At 38.8% G+C, this 16,774-nt stretch overlaps 2 protein-coding genes across 4 annotated transcripts in view; one reads left to right on the top strand and one right to left on the bottom strand.

Annotated features, from left to right (window-relative positions):
* Nucleotides 1-13,858, bottom strand: part of CLHC1 (clathrin heavy chain linker domain containing 1) — a 34,120-nt gene extending 20,262 nt beyond the window's left edge. The window contains exons 1-4 of one of the 3 annotated variants that reach the window (XM_019719586.3): nt 13,754-13,858; nt 8,519-8,777; nt 4,331-4,518; nt 1,511-1,644 (exon numbers count right to left, since the gene is read on the bottom strand). In XM_019719586.3, the coding sequence (XP_019575145.3) occupies nt 1,511-1,644; nt 4,331-4,518; nt 8,519-8,695 (499 nt within the window). In that variant the 5' untranslated portion in view covers nt 8,696-8,777; nt 13,754-13,858. Of the gene's footprint in view, nt 1-1,510; nt 1,645-4,330; nt 4,519-8,518; nt 8,778-13,674 lie in introns of those variants that run through there. The other 2 variants (XM_019719596.3, XM_019719604.3) reach the window with 2 other exon arrangements.
* Nucleotides 13,859-14,157: 299 nt separating this feature from the next.
* Nucleotides 14,158-16,487, top strand: RPS27A (ribosomal protein S27a). Its single transcript, XM_019719679.3, is given in 7 exon segments — nt 14,158-14,228; nt 14,330-14,394; nt 14,872-14,926; nt 15,389-15,474; nt 15,800-15,931; nt 16,299-16,376; nt 16,378-16,487. Coding segments are annotated over 6 exon segments (438 nt in total). The 5' UTR covers nt 14,158-14,228; nt 14,330-14,346; the 3' UTR covers nt 16,417-16,487.
* Nucleotides 16,488-16,774: the final 287 nt, after the last annotated feature.

Genomic DNA, 16,774 nt, shown 5'->3' with positions numbered 1-16,774 from the left:
GAGGAAAAGGAACAAATCAAACAAGCCAAGCCGTGTGTGGGACTCTTGCACTCAAACAGCAAGTCTTAGCAAAATAGGTCAGAGAATTGGGAAATAATTAAGAAATGGTAGCATGAACTTGTAGTTTACTAAACATGAAGAGAATTAACATACAATTTTAAATGGCTAGCAGCTTTAAACATATCATCAATGAAGAAATTATCGAAAAGATAATTTTAATAACCTCATAACTACACCTTGCAAACCCCTAAATATCACTGTTAATGACACCAAGACCTTCTGCTTAACAATTCAGGATTTCTGCCTAGTGATTCCTAAGCAAATCTTCCTTTAATCTACTAGAGCTAACCCCAGGATAATCTGCTCATTCTCTCCCATGCAAAGCTTATAAATGCCAACCATATCTTTACTTCTGTCTCCCTAATTGTCCCTGCTATTCATTATTCATCACACACACACACACTTCAAACGATTTCCCTTCTCATTGAGGCTAATTGTTGCCTTTAAAGGCGGACCTCAACATTCTCTTCCAGGAACTCCTCTGGATTAATCTTACTCGCTTTTAATCATTCCCTTACCCTGAATCCTCTCAGCATTTAATCAATTTGTCAGTTATTTTGTACTTACTCGTATGTTTCTTATTTATAGTTTGTAAGTCATCATTTTACATTTGAAAGAGAATCTAGTCCCTGTTTCCACCAGACAGGCTGATCATGCCCCCTCAGTTGAAATCCTCTGGTATGGAAGTAGCTCATTATTTCAAGACATAGCTTCTTCCACTGAAACCGAATCTGACTTCATAAAATGCCCACCTATTGATTCTGCCTCTGGATAAATGCTAGTTGAATTTCATAAAAGTTTTGAATACAGTTACCTAGTCTCAAAGACTTTCTTTTCTCCAGGAGGAATATTTGTAATTCCTCTATCTATTCATTATACAAACCTCTCAACATCGTTGGATGTATTTCAGATACATTCCAGTTTCTTCAAATGTGTGTAGTTTAGCTAAAGATGAGGAACCAGGGAATGCTGACATCACTATGAGAACAATATTCACCAGAACATAACACACCACAGTTTTTTCGTATATTATACCACGGGTTCTCAAACTTTAGAGTACATCAGAATAACCTGGAGAACTTGTTAAAACACTGCCTGTTGGGTTCCACGCCCACCCTCACCCCACTCCCATCTCTGGAGTTTCTGACACAGGAAGTCTGCAGTGGGGCCAAAGAATTTGCATTTCTATCTGTTTCCCAGTTAATGTTGACACAGGAATCACACTTTAAGAACCACTGATTATACTTTATATAATCTAGTCAGACTGTAACTCTTCTTATCTTTTAGGGTTAAGTTTTCTCATTCCCTTGTTTCTACCTAGAGTCCTGGCTAGTTGTAAAGTTTGGCTTTAAATCCTGGTACACTTGGCACATATATATTAATTTGTATAATAGGCAGTAACTGGGAACAGTTAGAATTTCTTTCAAATATTTGAAACAAAATAGAGTACCTGGGATAGGTTTTGAAGGATCTTTGGAGAAAGTACAATATTTTACTTCTTTCGTGTCATACTCTGCCCTAAGTTGTTTCATTTTCTCTATTTGCAGTTGAATTTTTGAAGACTCATTTTCAAAAACCCTTATTCTGAAAAACATAAAGGCTTTCTTATGTTTCTTTCAACTAACTTATTTAATTATCATATTTAAAGAGGTTAAATCATTACTTTATTGTGGCTAATTATCATTTTGAACCATTATGGACTTAGGTGGAAGTTTACAATAAACAGTGCCGCTAAAAGTTTACTAGCTTCACAAGTGAGGACCAGTTTTCTTTCAGAGCATCAATAAAATCTTATACTATGATTCGTAACCTTACTGGAAATGTATAAGCATTGAGCATAAACATCTTTTGGCCACAAGTACTATATCTATTCCCTTTACTTGAAAATTACATTTGCAATTTAAAAATTATTTTCATAAGTAATTGTATTAGTTTCCTATGGCTACATAACAAATTACCACCAACTTGGTGGCTTAAAATAACAGAAATTTATTCTCTCACAGTTCTGGAGGCCAGACGTCCCAAATCAGTATCACTGGGCGAAAATCAAAGTGCTATTAGGGCTGTGCTTCCTCTAGAAGCTGCGGGGAGAATCTGTTCCTTGCCGTCTCTTCTGTGGCCGCATCACTTCAATCTCTGCTTCTGTGGTCCCATTGTCTTCCCTCTTGGTGCCTGTGTCAATGCTTCCTCTGCCTCTCTAAGGTCACTTGTGACTGAGGTTAGTAAACTTGTGACACTTGCGACAGCCCACTTGGATAATCCAGGATAATCTCCCTATCTGAAGATCTTTAATGTAATCACTTCTGCAAAAATCCTTTTTTCCAAATAAGGTAGCATTTCTGGGTTCCCAGGATTAGGACCTGATATCTTTGGGGCTATTAAGCAGCCTACTATAGTAATTTTGATCCTAGAGCTAGAGGAATGATAGCACTTCTTGGAGATAAAACTGAGTTCATCTAGAAATAGGGATCTTAAAGACCAAGTAGATATAAACTTTTAAGCATTATTTGAAGTTTACTTCTTAGCTTATCAGTGATATGTTGGCCCTGGGAAAAAAATAACAAATTAAAATAAATTGGATACATAAATGTCACAGGGTTTTGGCACATTAAAAACAAGTTTGACAGTGGATAATTGCTGTCTGCATCTGATTATTATATAGAGTTCTTGGTAATTACAGATGGCTCAGAACAAGAGCTTACAGTACTAATGAAAGAAAGACTTTGGAAATAAAATACCTTTTGGCTTTCATCCAAATAAACTTATGCTTGTGGAAGGAAGCCGTTAAAAATAAACAGACTTTCCAAAGAATTGAAAGCAGGGACTCACATAGACACTTGTACATGACTGTTGATAGTGGCATTATTCACAACAGCCAAAGGTGGAAACAACCCAACTATTCATCAATGGATAAGTAAACAAAATATGGTATATACATACAATGGATTATTATTCAGCCAAAAAAAGGAATGAAGTCCCAATATGTGCTACAACATGGTTGAGAAGGTATCTAATTGTTGCCCCTTCCAGAAGCTTTTATGGTCTCTTTGACAATTTCACTAAAATAAATCTAGTTATTAATATTCTTTGGGCTTCTTAAATCTGTAAATTGCTATCTTTCACCAGTTTTAGAAAATTCTCAGCCATTACCCTTTCAAATATTGTCCCTGTCCCATATTCTCTTCCCTTTCAGAGTTGTCATTAAACATGACCTTTTCACTCTATCCTCTTTTTTTATATAATAGCTTTACTGATATAGTCCATATACCTTCAAATTCACCCTTGTGAAGTATACAATTCAGTGAAATTTGGTATATTCAGAATTGTGCAACCACTACCATTTCTAGTCCCAGAATATTTCATCATCTCAAAAATAAGCCATTACCTGTTAGCAGTCTGAGCAGGAGGTAATTTTTTATGCAGTCTCCAAGTTTACCCTTGGTTCACTCTTTAAGGGTATAGCCCTTTATCATTCCAGCTTTATATGGGGAGGATTTCCCAGTAGACTACAGCCCTTGGGCAGATACTGGATTCTGTCTTTTGTCCCTCTATGCCATAGTGAAAACTGAAGCTTATGGTCACCAGTTTTAATAAATGCTCTCAGGCCCAAAGAAGCTTTAATGTTCCTCTTATCTTTTGTCTTCTGTTGTGACTTTGCCCTGATACTCTCTTACTATCTTGTCAACTTCCTGTTGTTTTTGGAAAGAGTTTTAAAACATATTTTATGTAGCATTTTTCCCCAATAGAAAGATCCAACATTTAGCCAGCCATATCACTAGAAATGAAGGTCAAACTTTGCATAATATTTCAAGTTGATTTGAAATTATCTATAAAAATAACATGTCCATCACTTACCGAACGAATCACTACTGGAAATATGAGACTACTCAACAAGTGTGAGCACTTTCTCCTCTCCTAATAGGTTACGTTTTTGTATCACAGGATTAAGTGTTCTAATTCAGGTGGTAATCATGAAATTGTACTATCAAATCTTCCATGCAAGAAATTACCTGGAGCGATTACCCGCATCCTCATTTTATGATACTACAATGTGCCTCCGATTACCCTAAGAGATATAAAACTCTCAAAGAGAATTTTACATGTAAAATATAGTAATTTCAAGTTGTAGGAAGGGTAACATGGAAACATGGCTTTAAAAGAAAATTGAAATCCAAAAAGACTGAGAACAACTGGCTATAGTTACATTAGGTAGTTAATACAACCAAGTAACAATTATCCCTTTTTTTGTGCAACTTACTAATATACTTACTTTGCTTCAAGTTGGGTGATTCTTTTCCTGTGATATACCAACGCTGTGGGCTCTGCTGCCAAAACTTTAAGTTTTCCATGAAGATGAAATGCTGTTCTTTGGCCTTTCTTTATTGTCTCAATAAAGGCATCATATTCTTTTTTGATTGAAGTAAGAATGGATTTGTATGCAGTGACATATTCTATTACCTGAAATATGATTTTTCTGCCTATGGTACTGCATTTTTTCTAGCAGACTATGGATCAAAAGGCTTGCAAATAGCATTATAGATTATTTTTAAAATGAAACATGGTACACAATTAGAAGACTAAAATTTGAGTTGCACTTAGCAATATAACTATGACTGAGTATTAAAGACAATTATTTACTGAACATGTGCTTTGTAAATAACAATACTGGGAGCTTAAATATGAGAAAAATATCACATTTTTGCTCTACTTGGTATGAACACACATATTGTATGATGTCAGCGAAAAACAATACAAGGTCTAATTATGCCAATTCTGGATCTTTTAAATATAATTACATATAGTCCCTTACGACCTCCGAATCTAGTCTCTGACTTCACTCAGACCTTAAACTCCTGGATTCCCTTCATCTCCCTGTTTTTCTAACCCATCAGCTCCTACTGGCTGATCAATACTCTCAATTCTCAAACTGTATTTCTATTCCCACGATAGCAAATAAAACTCTAGAAAACCCTTCTTCACTATACATTGATGGTTTACAATGTTGTTTAAGTACAGAATATCGCTGGAAGGATGATGCAAGAAAATAGAAACAGTGAATGCCTGTAAAGGAGGAAAGGGGGAGCAGGGTCTGATAGGAGAACCTGACTTTTAATTGTATACTGTTCTTTATTGGTTCTTTTTCTTTTCTTTTTTTTTTTCAGTTAATCTTGTGTATGCATTACCCATGTAAAAATAAGAAACATTTTAAATAAGTAAAAAAAAAACACAAAATATATAAATAATTTATGGTTTTCAAATTCTGCTCACAGGGATTTTAGAAGGGATTGATGTACAAAGGGAATACATGTAATCAATTCATAATGTCTCTGAAGCTACAATTATGCTTTTTACCTCTGCTAGATCACTAGTCTCTGGTATCCCCCACTGGTTTTCTGTTTGCTAGACAATATCTAGAAAAAACTATCCAGGAAGACATCTGGTCTATCAAGAAATGGTATGAGGAAATTATTGATCAATGGCAAGTATGAGGAGAGGATATTTGGGTGGGAGACACTGGTTGCCTTTTCGACATGACCACACTATTAGGTTGGTGCAAAAGTAATTGCGGTTTAAAAGGTTAAAAATAATTGCAAAAACCGCGATTACTTTTTTTTTTTAATAAAGATTTTATTGGGGAAGGAGAACAGGACTTTATTGGGGAACAGTGTGTACTTCCAGGACTTTTTTCCAAGTCAAGTTGTTGCCCTTTCAATCTTAGTTGTGGAGGGTGCCATTCAGCTTCAAGTTGTTGTCCTTTCAGTCTTAGTTGTGAAGGGCACAGAGCTCAGCTCCAGGTCCAGTTGCCACTTCTAGTTGCAGGGGGCGCAGCTCACCATCCCTTGGGGGAGTCGAACCGGCAACCTTGTGGTTGAGAGAGCTCACTGGCCCATGTGGGAATCGAACCGGCAGCCTTCGGAGTTAGGAGCATGGAGCTCTAACCGCCTGAGCCACCGGGCCGGCCCCCGCAATTACTTTTGCACCAACCTAATACCTATTTACAAAAATCATGAAGTCTGTCACCCAGGAAACTTAAATAAAATAGAAGCCATAAATCTGTGGTCTTTGAAACTAAGCACTGCACTGTTCCTAGCCATCCTCCTCTCCACATACCTCTGAGATGCGCTACAACAATCCAACTCATTAATGGATAGAAAAGAGACTTGTAGTGATATGATGATCAGCTCCCATTTCAGAACCTTTGAGAATGCACAGATAAGGCATTAAAATAAAGGAGATAGACTAGCCTGCCATAGGTAGAACAGTTTTGCTTGACACACAAAATATTTTAAAATTTAGGAAATTTCACCTGGAAAACCATTATTTCCAGCTTCTCTTGAAAAACTATGAAATACCTACCATCACTGAACCAACCACTATTCCCTAATGACAATAACCAGCTGGAGCTTTAGATAGAATTGGTTCTTCATACTCCCAGTCACCCATGATTCGTTCTTCTCTTATAGCAACCCCACTTAATTCTTATATATGACTGACTTGGCCTCTGCAGGCATTCAAGTGTGAGGCTCCTGTATTAAGGCTTCCATTAAATGCCAGAAAACCAGAGTTATACTTACCAGGTACAGGGGTCTGAGGGAGCATTGGAATGGTTTCATTCCACCTCAGCTCCTATATATGGATCTAGACTATTTGTACACCATGCTACCGGAAACACAAAAGGCCAGCCACTTTCAAGAGTCTAGTTGACTCAATAATTCACCCACTTCCACAGAAGCTCACTCTTCAAGTTTTGGTTTTCTTTGCTTACTAAGTTCTCATCTCTTTCTACAAACTACACTCAACTCTGGTTATGATTCTCATGCAGTCCTCGCTTTCATTCCAGTATGATTCTCCAGTTAAAACAGATTTGATATTTGTTTTCTGGTTTCAAGTACTCAGAGATGCAAGTTGGTATTTTCATCTTCTGACCAACTAGATCCTTCCAAGAGGGAAGGAAGATTAGAGAAGGCAGTCATTAACAGTTTATCAACAATGAAATGTGCTGGAACAATGTGAAAATGGAAAGGCGAATTGTCTTATTGAGAAGCTAGAAGAAACGCTTCTGTATCAAACGATTTCTATTTCAGATCCCCTCTCAGCCCTGAAGAACAGGATTCTTCACAATGTACAATTTATAATTATATAATGTACAAATAGTCCAAATGGAAAGACTGGGGGGTAGGGAGAAAAGGACTATAGATGCAGACATTATCTTTTATTTAATCCAATGTCTTTTCTCTAAGAATTAGGTTTACTGACACGACCTCCAAAATGACTTCACTATAAACATACTAATTTAAAGCAGACAGCTCTTAATGTAAGAAAACTAACAAGTGTAAGCATTTGGGCATGCAAAGATAAGCATGTCACAGTGCCGATTTCACAGAAGTAGAATCTTAGCTTGATTCTTGATATTTATTAAACGTATTCAAAATACATTTAAACATTCATCTAATATATTATTTAATGACTAAAACACCAAAAGCAATATCATTGATCATAACAACATATAAAATGGAGCTAATCTGCCAATGTAAAATTCTAAAGGATTTTCTAGATGACTTAAAAGGAAGAAAAGATTATGTTTCTCTATTTTATACGCTTACGGATATGCATCAATTTTCTTAATTCCACTGGTATTAACACTACTTTCTACTCACTTTTTCTTATAGGGAGGCACTATATTTTTATTTAGAGAACAAAGAAGACTCTGTGTAATGTTCAAGAATTAAACAAAAGACTGAGTTCCTATTTTGCCTGTGGCTGTTTTACTCAGAAACCAATAGTTTATAAGTAACCATTTCTTCTAGGTAAGGAGGAAAGGATGCTGATTTCAGTTATTTTACTGACAGGGCATCTTCCAAGGATGGGGGGCTGGCAGTAAAAGAAAAGCAATGTAAAAAAATTACAATTGATGAACAAACTGCAATTGTTCCTAAGGAAAAACAGGTATTTCTAAAAGCTTGAACAGCAAAATCAAATGTTATATAAAGCCATAGCACTTTTCCGATCTGATCTCCATATTTCCAATGTATAGTCTAGTCAAATCCCTTGTTTACCATGTCTATCTAGACTTCTAATCTACAAGTGGGTCTCAGTTTAATATGCTAGATCACATCTAAACCAAGACTAATGATACCACAAACAAACCCTAAACAACAAGGAACTACTACTTTCAGATGGAAGGTCAAAATAATGTTACAAGGCACAGGCAGGTGTTGCTCAAAAACTGATAGCCGGCCCTTAAGCTAAAACAGTTAAAACTACTCATTAACTATCTAGTAATAAATCCAGCATTGCATTTTCCCCAGTCATCCCTTCCTGACAAATTGGATGAACTTCTCAAAATTGACAAATGTAGTCAAACAAGCAGTGGTGTTACTAAGACGGGAGTATTAGTTGTCAAGATAGACCATTTCTTCCCCAGGAAAACTCCATTGTCATAAAAGCATTAAGATACCTTATCAAAAACGTTTCGGTATATGATGTAATATTCATCGGCAGGTCCTTCCTCATTACAGCCCACTCTTTCAGTTTCTGTCATTATGTATCTTTGCATATTTTCCAAAAATTCCTTGTCACTTCTACTAATGATAGGAGGGAGAACTGCATGTTTATTTATTTCTTGGACCGACATATGTGACAATCTGAATACTTGTTTACCAGAGAAAATTTAAGTCTTGACTTGCTTTTGCAACAAAGCCAAAACTTTGATGAGCCTGAAAGAAAAAAAAAAATCATCAATTAATCTAAAGCTTAAAATAAAGTCAAACAATGATCTAAAATAAATGTATATTTGCTCCAGAAAAAGAATGTCCCGTGGATCTGAGCTAAATATTTCAACCTATGAATTAAATGGTCTAATCTATTCTACTGTCATGTGCTATCCCTTTGGTATAGAAATACCAAACACCAGTCCATAAAGAGTTCTATTCTTACTAACCAAGCATATGCATCCTATGATTAATGGCTTCTCAATACTCAACACTTACTCACAAAAGGTTTAGCATTTTATTTGTTTCATGTGGGAATACCGGTTTGGAAACTTGATGACACAAATAAGGTCAAATACTTCTCTACTTGTATGCTTCCCTGGCCATAGCACAATCATCCAGTGCACAGTAGCTATAAATAGTTCATACATTTATTTTTAGAATAAACTATTATAATTCTTATCTGTAATATGAATGTACTAACTAAAAAGAAATCAGGACTTCTTTTAAAATCCATCCATCAATGTCAAAGATAACAGTACTTTTCTGAGTCGTTTTCAAGCAGTTACATTCCACTGCTCTCTTAGTGAAGAATCATTACTAGAGTTGAATATAGATAGAAGTGGACTCTGAGATTCATATTAACATCAAACAGTACCCATGTCTTCTTTAAAAATGTCTAGCAAGGAAAAACATTTTAACTCTCTCCCTCCCCATCTGATTATAGAAGTATATAATCATGGTATAAATTTTGGAAAATATAAACCAAAGAAAATGAATGAAAAACCAAAAATCATCCAGAATCCCAACACGCAAACATAATGATTATTTAATGTTTTGGTGTATTTTCTCTGAAATTTTATCAGGATCACTCTACATTCAGTTTTGTATCCTGTTTTCACTCAATATTAAAAATACTTTTCCATGTTGTTAGTTTTCAAAAACAGAACTTAATGATTGCATAGTATTTCACGGTATGATACACTACAATTTGTTTAACCATTCTCCCACTATGGGACATTTTCACTATTATAAATAATGCTGTGATGAATAAATGTCTAAATCAATTTTACCACATTTTGGCAATCTAATTGATATCTGGTTATCTGAAATAACACATATGGCCTATAAATACTGTCCATAGGCCGTATATAGGAGGAGGGAGATAACAAAATAATTTCAAAGTTTAAAAGACCTAATTTATCTTTATTTCGATGAACTGGATAATAAAAAATCAATTTATAAATGAACATAAAGTAGTTCCAACAAGGTAATAACCCGTAAATTGATCAACAGTTTTCCCACATGAGACATACATTTCTTGATTCATTCATTCAACCAGTATTTATTGAGTGTCTACTAAGTACCAGGCATTGTTTTATAGCTAGAGATTGAGCAATAAATAAGATAAAGTCCCTGGCTCCTTGGAGCTTACAGTCTAATAGGGGAGACAGACTATAAATAAATAAACAATGTAATTTCATGTAGTAAAATGTAAAGTGAAAGGACGAAGAAATAGGTGTGATCATTTGGGAGTGGATGGTCACATCTGAACACCAGTGGCTTCCTATTACTTTTAGGATAAAATCTAAGTTCCGTTCCTTAGCCTAAGAAATGCTCTGACCAAACTTAGTCTTTTTGTGGCCCTGTCCGCCTCATACCCCACCCCCACTCCCACGAACTTGCTTTCTTACCTAGGGTCTTGCACAATTCTCTCCCATGCCTGCTTTCCCTCTCTCATCCTCACTCCTCCCCTCCCCTCCCCGGTCAAGGTACACAAGTACAACTGCTCTCATTCACTTGACTTTTACTGGTTTTTCAGATCTCAGCCCTTACACTTGGTCAAGTGCCGCTGCTGTTACCCCAGGGTACTGTGCACTTCCTCTATCATAGTATTATCACTGGGGCCACACCATGTTACACTTTCTGTTTATATTCTGTCTCTCCCAAAAGGCTCCAAGTTGGACAAGATTAAGAACCAAAATGTTATTCCCTATTGCATATGCCTTCCAGGGCATAATACAGTTTCTATCAGAGTACAAACTGAAAAAATATTTGCTTAATAATCAATAATCACTGAGCAATTATCTGATCTGCTCAGAAGACATGATTGGCAGTGCCCCCAAACCAGAACACAGCTGAAGCAATTGTTCTCAGCATCTACAAAATGTCACTGAGTTATTTAAACCCACTCAAGATGACTTTTCACTCATTCATTCATATTAGACACTTAGGGATACAGAGAAAACAAGTCACAAGGGTTCCCAGTCAAGTCTACTGGCTGGACTTAAAACAGCCATTGCTATAGAGCAGAGAAAACAGTGTGACAGAAGTGGGTACATGGGCTACAAAAGCTCAGAGGGGCATCTCACTACTCTGTGTAAGACGGCAGGGAAACATCAGGGAAACACCTAAAAGAACGACATCTAGAGCAATGTTTAAGTTGTGCTGTATTTATTTATTCAATAAATATTTTTGGGGCACCTTCTATGTGTCTGCCACTATCCGAGACACTAGAGATATAGCACTGAGCAAAACAAAATCCTTAACCTCCCAGAGGTTACATTCAAGTAAAGAGACAAACACACAGTAAAAATATAGTATGTCAGATAGGGGAAAATAAAACAGGAATGAGCACTAGAGAGTAAGGAAGGGGGAAGGGTGCTATTTTCTATAAGGCATTAAGTCAGCAGTGGAAAGCCCTCACTGATAAAGTGACATTTCAGAAAACTGAAAAAAGTGAAGTCATGTAGATGCCGGGGAGAAGAGTGGTTGAGACAGAAAGAGCAGCAAGTCCGAAGGCCTCAAGGCAGGACAGTATATCACAAGAACAGCAAGAAGGCCACTGGGGGTAGAAGAGAATGAGAAAGGGAGAGAAGAAAGAGATGAGGTCAGAGGCCACGGAGGACACAGGACCTTGAAGGCAAGACCACTACCAGCCCATGAGGCACCTTTATGCATTTAGAAAAAGGTGCCCTTTCTCTGGGCAGACTTGACAGAAGGAGCAATGGATCGTGGCCGCCAGTCACTACAGTGCTAGAGTGACGGCCTCACTCAGGAATTTAGGCTTAACTCAGAGTGAGATGGGAAGACACTGGAGGGCTGTGGGTAGAAGAGTGAAAGTTGACTTCCATTTTCAAAGAATCGCTCTTGTTGCTCTGTGAAGACAAGGGTCTCTGAAGAACAGTTAGGAGGCTACTGCAATGATCTGAGTGAAAGATAATGGTGGCTAGAATCAGGGTGGTAACAGCACAGGTGGTGAGAAGAGTTCTGCATATATTTGAAAACAAAACCAAGATTTGCTGAGGGATTAGATGTATGAGAGAACAGTCAAAGATGACCATACACGTTTGGCCTTAAAGATTACAAAGATGGGAATTGACATTTATGGAGATAGGAAGAAAAATTTCATGAGATCAGGAGTTTGGGGCTTGCCTATTAGAGACGTTGAGTAGGCAGCAGGATATGTGAAGCGGCAGTTCAGATGAGTGGTCTCAGTGAGAGATAAATTTGTAAGTCATCTGTATATAAATGGTATTTAAAAGTTACGAGATAGAATGAAAATGACCTGGGAAATGTAAACAAAGCAGAGGTGCAAGGACTGGGCCTTGGGAAGTACTCCAAAGTCAAGAGAAAGCACTGAACGAGCCAGTCAGTATGTCCAGGGAAGTAGAAAGAGAAGTGAGAGAGGTATCCTGAAAGTGAGGCGAAGAAAAGTGTTTCAAAGAGGGAGGGAGTGACCAACTGTTTCAAATGCTGCTGACAGACAGATCAAATATGATTAAATGACCATTAAATTTAGTAACGTGGAGGTGATTAGTGACCACAAGAGAAATTCCACTAGACTGGTGGGGACAAAAGCTTGACAGGAGTGGGTCCCGTCCATGGAGAGAGTAGAATGGGAGACAATGCGTATGGACATCTCTTTCAAGTTTTGTTTGAAAGGTGCAGACTCAGCAGAATAAGAGAAAAATTAATGTTCCAGGAAGAAGAAATGGATTCTTCAGAAGTGCCAAAGCAGGAGAGAGCTTAAGTCAGTAACTTCAATTAGTTCAATGTTATAATATAAAGCGAAAAACAGCTTTGGCAGATTAGGCTGTAAGGGAGGCAGAGACTGAATATCGCACTAAGGAATTTGGATTTTATACTGAAGGAGAAGTAGAATGATGACGTCATCACTTTTACTTTTTTAGAATGGTTTGGAGGGAAGGTGAAGGTGGGTTAGAAAAGGAGAAAGACTAGAGACAGGTTAGAAGTTAGATACTGAACTCTTCCAGGAGAAAATGAAGGAAGGCCTGATTTGGGGGATGGAGATGCTGCGCGGAAGGCACAGAGATCAAGAGATGACATTAGTAGGATGCATTAGAAAGGATTCCGCGGTTTGTGCAGTGGAGAAAAGCCAAGGTAAGGATGTAACTCACTTTTAATTGGCCCGCCTTGCCAGGAGAGAACCTTACACATACTCCAAAATCTTTCTCTTAGGACCTTCGCCACCACTCCCAACGTCCAAATTTGTAAATTCTACAACTAAATAAACATTCCGCAGGTTTCTTTCCTGTATGGCTTCATTTTAAAATTTGAGAACTCCTAAGATTTCTCCAACGTATTAAACCATTTCACACCAAAGGGTGACACACCAAGCCCAGAACATTCCTTAGACTACTTAGACTAGCAGAGACTTGGGGACTGAAGGCGGGGAGGGGCGATAGAACGAGAAAAGGATGAACCCGAGCTTTTGAAGATATCACTTATTTCTCAGTCGGTCTGGAGCTGGCCGCAGGAATTCCCTTTCCTTGCAGACCGAGGGAGCGGCTGCTGGTACATGGCTGATGCTCCGCACCTAACCGCCTCCGTAAGTGGGTGAACGATGCTTTCGTTTCACTATCCTTCCCCAGCCTCTTACCCTCTGTTCTTAGTCACTTCCGACCCGTTTCCACCTTCCCCGGCACCATTACTCCGCTTCACCCTTCCTCCCTCCTCACCTTAATCCCTTCCTGCAAACCCCAACTCCAGCGCTTGGAGACAGTAACTAGGGAACTCGGGAGTGTGGAACTGCATCTTGGGATAAGTAGTCCTAGCCAAAAGAAAGCAGTGGGAAACTACAATTCCCAAAAGACACTTCCATTTCCTCCTTTTTTCAATGAGGCCCCCTTAACTCCACCCCCTTCTAAAGACCCTCTTAACCATGTCCACTGTGAGGAGAAAGCCTTTTAAAGATATTTTAAGGTGTGTGAATCTACTATCTCCAGGTCATTCTGAAGGCTTAAGTGAGAGAGAAGCCCAGGCAAGAGAAAGAAGAAATGAGGTTGACGAGCTAGTCTGGCGTGTGGTTAGACAGCCGCGGTGACAGCAGTCAGGCGTTTGGTGTGGTCGCCTAAGGGGTGGGGCCTCCGCCGGGGGCGCCGGGAAACCTTGTGGGCCGGCGCGGAGCTCTTCCTTTCCGATCCGCCATCTGCGGTGAGTGTGTGCTGCTCCGGGGTTCTTCTGCTAGCGGCCTACCCGTCACCCTCTCCTCTGTCCCCAGGTCTAACCCGTCTCTTCTTCTACCTCCACCTCAGGTGGAATCGCCGTCAAGATGCAGATTTTCGTGAAAACCCTTACTGGGAAGACCATCACCCTCGAGGTACGGGCCAAGTGGTGTAAGAAAGCCAAGGCCTGAGTAAGGACTGAGGTGGATTTCGGGACCGCCGCTGTTTTCTATCTTATAACGTGTTTATGAGTCTGGGGTCTGAAACCTGGCCCTGAATTGAGGGTTGTTTGCCGAGCAGGGATCTGGGGCTGGTTTTCGATGCCTCAAGTTTGGGCCTATCACCTCCCTAGTGGTGCCGGCCTGCTGGCCGAAGCGGGGTTCGGCGGTGGGGAGGGAGGCGCGAGCACGTGTGGGCCGAGCGTCAACCGCCGGACCTGGCTGGTCTGAGGAAGTGTCCTCGCGGGTGGCAGCCCTGGGAGGTAGCCTGCCCACCGGGTGAGTGAGCAGCTCTATGGGGGGGGAGGCTTCCGCCCCTCGCCCCGGCACGATTCTGTGATCTTCGAATTGAACTGAGCGTGTATTGTAGTTTCTTACTGTGTTACCAATACATTTGCATTTTTAAACTCATAGGTTGAACCCTCGGATACAATAGAAAATGTAAAGGCCAAGATCCAGGATAAGGAAGGCAAGTAATATTTTCTAATTCAGGAATATTAACCTCCATGAGGCTCCTACCTGTCGGCGCTAAACATACCTGCTCTTTGTGGGGTGGGGAGAGGTGTGATTGATAATAAATTGAAATACTTTTGGAAGAACAGTAAAACGTTTGTGAGGATGGAGCCAAGCTGCAGTGTATTTCACAGGTGTCAATCTAGACGAGCTACAGTTTCCTACAGTTCTCTACAGTTTCCTCATCTGCAAAGTGAACATTATATTGACATGTATTAAGTATTGTTATGATTACATGAGGTTAAATTTATAAACATTTAAAACCATGCCTAACCTGTAGTAAGAACTCGGTGACAGTTATCAGTACCATTTATTTGATTCAGGATTATTACTTTGTAAAACTATAGCAGATGTGCTTGTTTTGCTGTGACTTAATTTGTTGGGTTTTTGGTTTTCTTTTGGTGTTTTTTTGCATTAGGAATTCCTCCTGATCAGCAAAGACTGATCTTTGCTGGCAAGCAGCTGGAAGATGGACGCACTTTGTCTGACTACAACATTCAAAAGGTCTGTTTGGAGGAAAGAGCAGTCCTTTAAAAATGTTTAAAATTTTTACCAATACACAAAAGTGGGGAGATTAGCAATAGATTCCCAAGTGACTCCCACACTAACATTTGAGAAGCACTGCTGTAGTTCCTCACATTCTGGATTTTGAAGATTGTATCCCATGGTGTAATTTAGTCTCCTTATAAGCTAGTTAAATCAGAGACCTTTTCCCCGACTCCCTCATCTATGGTATTGTGTACTTCCTACCACATCCAGTTGGAAGATGCATGATGCTAGTTGAGTATGGCATTAATATAATCATTTTTAAAGACTGTTTCGTTAACAGGAGTCCACTCTTCATCTTGTGTTGAGACTTCGTGGTGGTGCTAAGAAAAGGAAGAAGAAGTCTTACACCACTCCCAAGAAAAATAAGCATAAGAGAAAGAAGGTTAAGCTGGCTGTCCTGAAATACTATAAGGTGGGCCAGATTGTAAAAAATAAGTTTTTACCTATAGATTAATAAATTTTGTTGGCATCTCTGGTTTCAGAGTCTAATATAAAAGTTTGTTTTTTTTCCTGGTTGGTATTTGAATGAGCTTTTTATAATGGGGTTCACCTTTAGTTGCTTCTTCCAAATCTGGGTTTGGGTCTTAGCTCTGTCCACTCTGGCAAAGCTGGACTTTAATGAACTCCGAACTTTGTTGTAATAATTACTGGTGAAAATTTGGTGTGCTTGTAAGTACTAGAAATTACCATTACTGTGTGATTAAAAGGTTAAAAATTTTAAGTCACTTAGACTTTGGAATGTTTTAAAATTATCTTAACAGCAGCTTTGTACTTTTTAGGTGGATGAGAATGGCAAAATCAGTCGCCTTCGTCGGGAATGCCCTTCAGATGAATGCGGTGCTGGAGTTTTTATGGCCAGCCACTTTGACAGACATTATTGTGGCAAATGTTGTCTGACCTATTGCTTCAACAAACCAGAAGACAAGTAATTGAGTATGGGTTAATAAAAGACATGAACTAACATTAAATTGTTGAGTTTTACTCCAGGGATTTGAAGTATTAAATTTATGGATCATACCATTTTCTTTGATAAACTACCTGTACTTTGGCAGAAGAGTTCTGTTGTATTTAATTTCAGCTGTCTAGATAGAAGCCAGTTTGTGGGTTTTTTTTTTTTTTACTTGAGCACTATTGACATTTTAGACCAGATAATTCTTTGTTGTGGGGTTGTCTTGTGCATCACAGGATGAACAGCATCCCTGGTCTCTACCCAGGTCTCTACCCACTTGATGCCAGTAGCACCCCACCCCCACTA

The sequence above is a fragment of the Rhinolophus sinicus genome, chromosome 2, assembly GCF_057876585.1.
Source record: "Rhinolophus sinicus isolate RSI-liver-muscle chromosome 2, RSI-T2T, whole genome shotgun sequence".
Lineage (NCBI taxonomy): Eukaryota > Metazoa > Chordata > Mammalia > Chiroptera > Rhinolophidae > Rhinolophus > Rhinolophus sinicus.
Note: the sequence above shows the minus strand (reverse complement) of the source record. Positions and strands in the feature narration are given on the sequence as shown.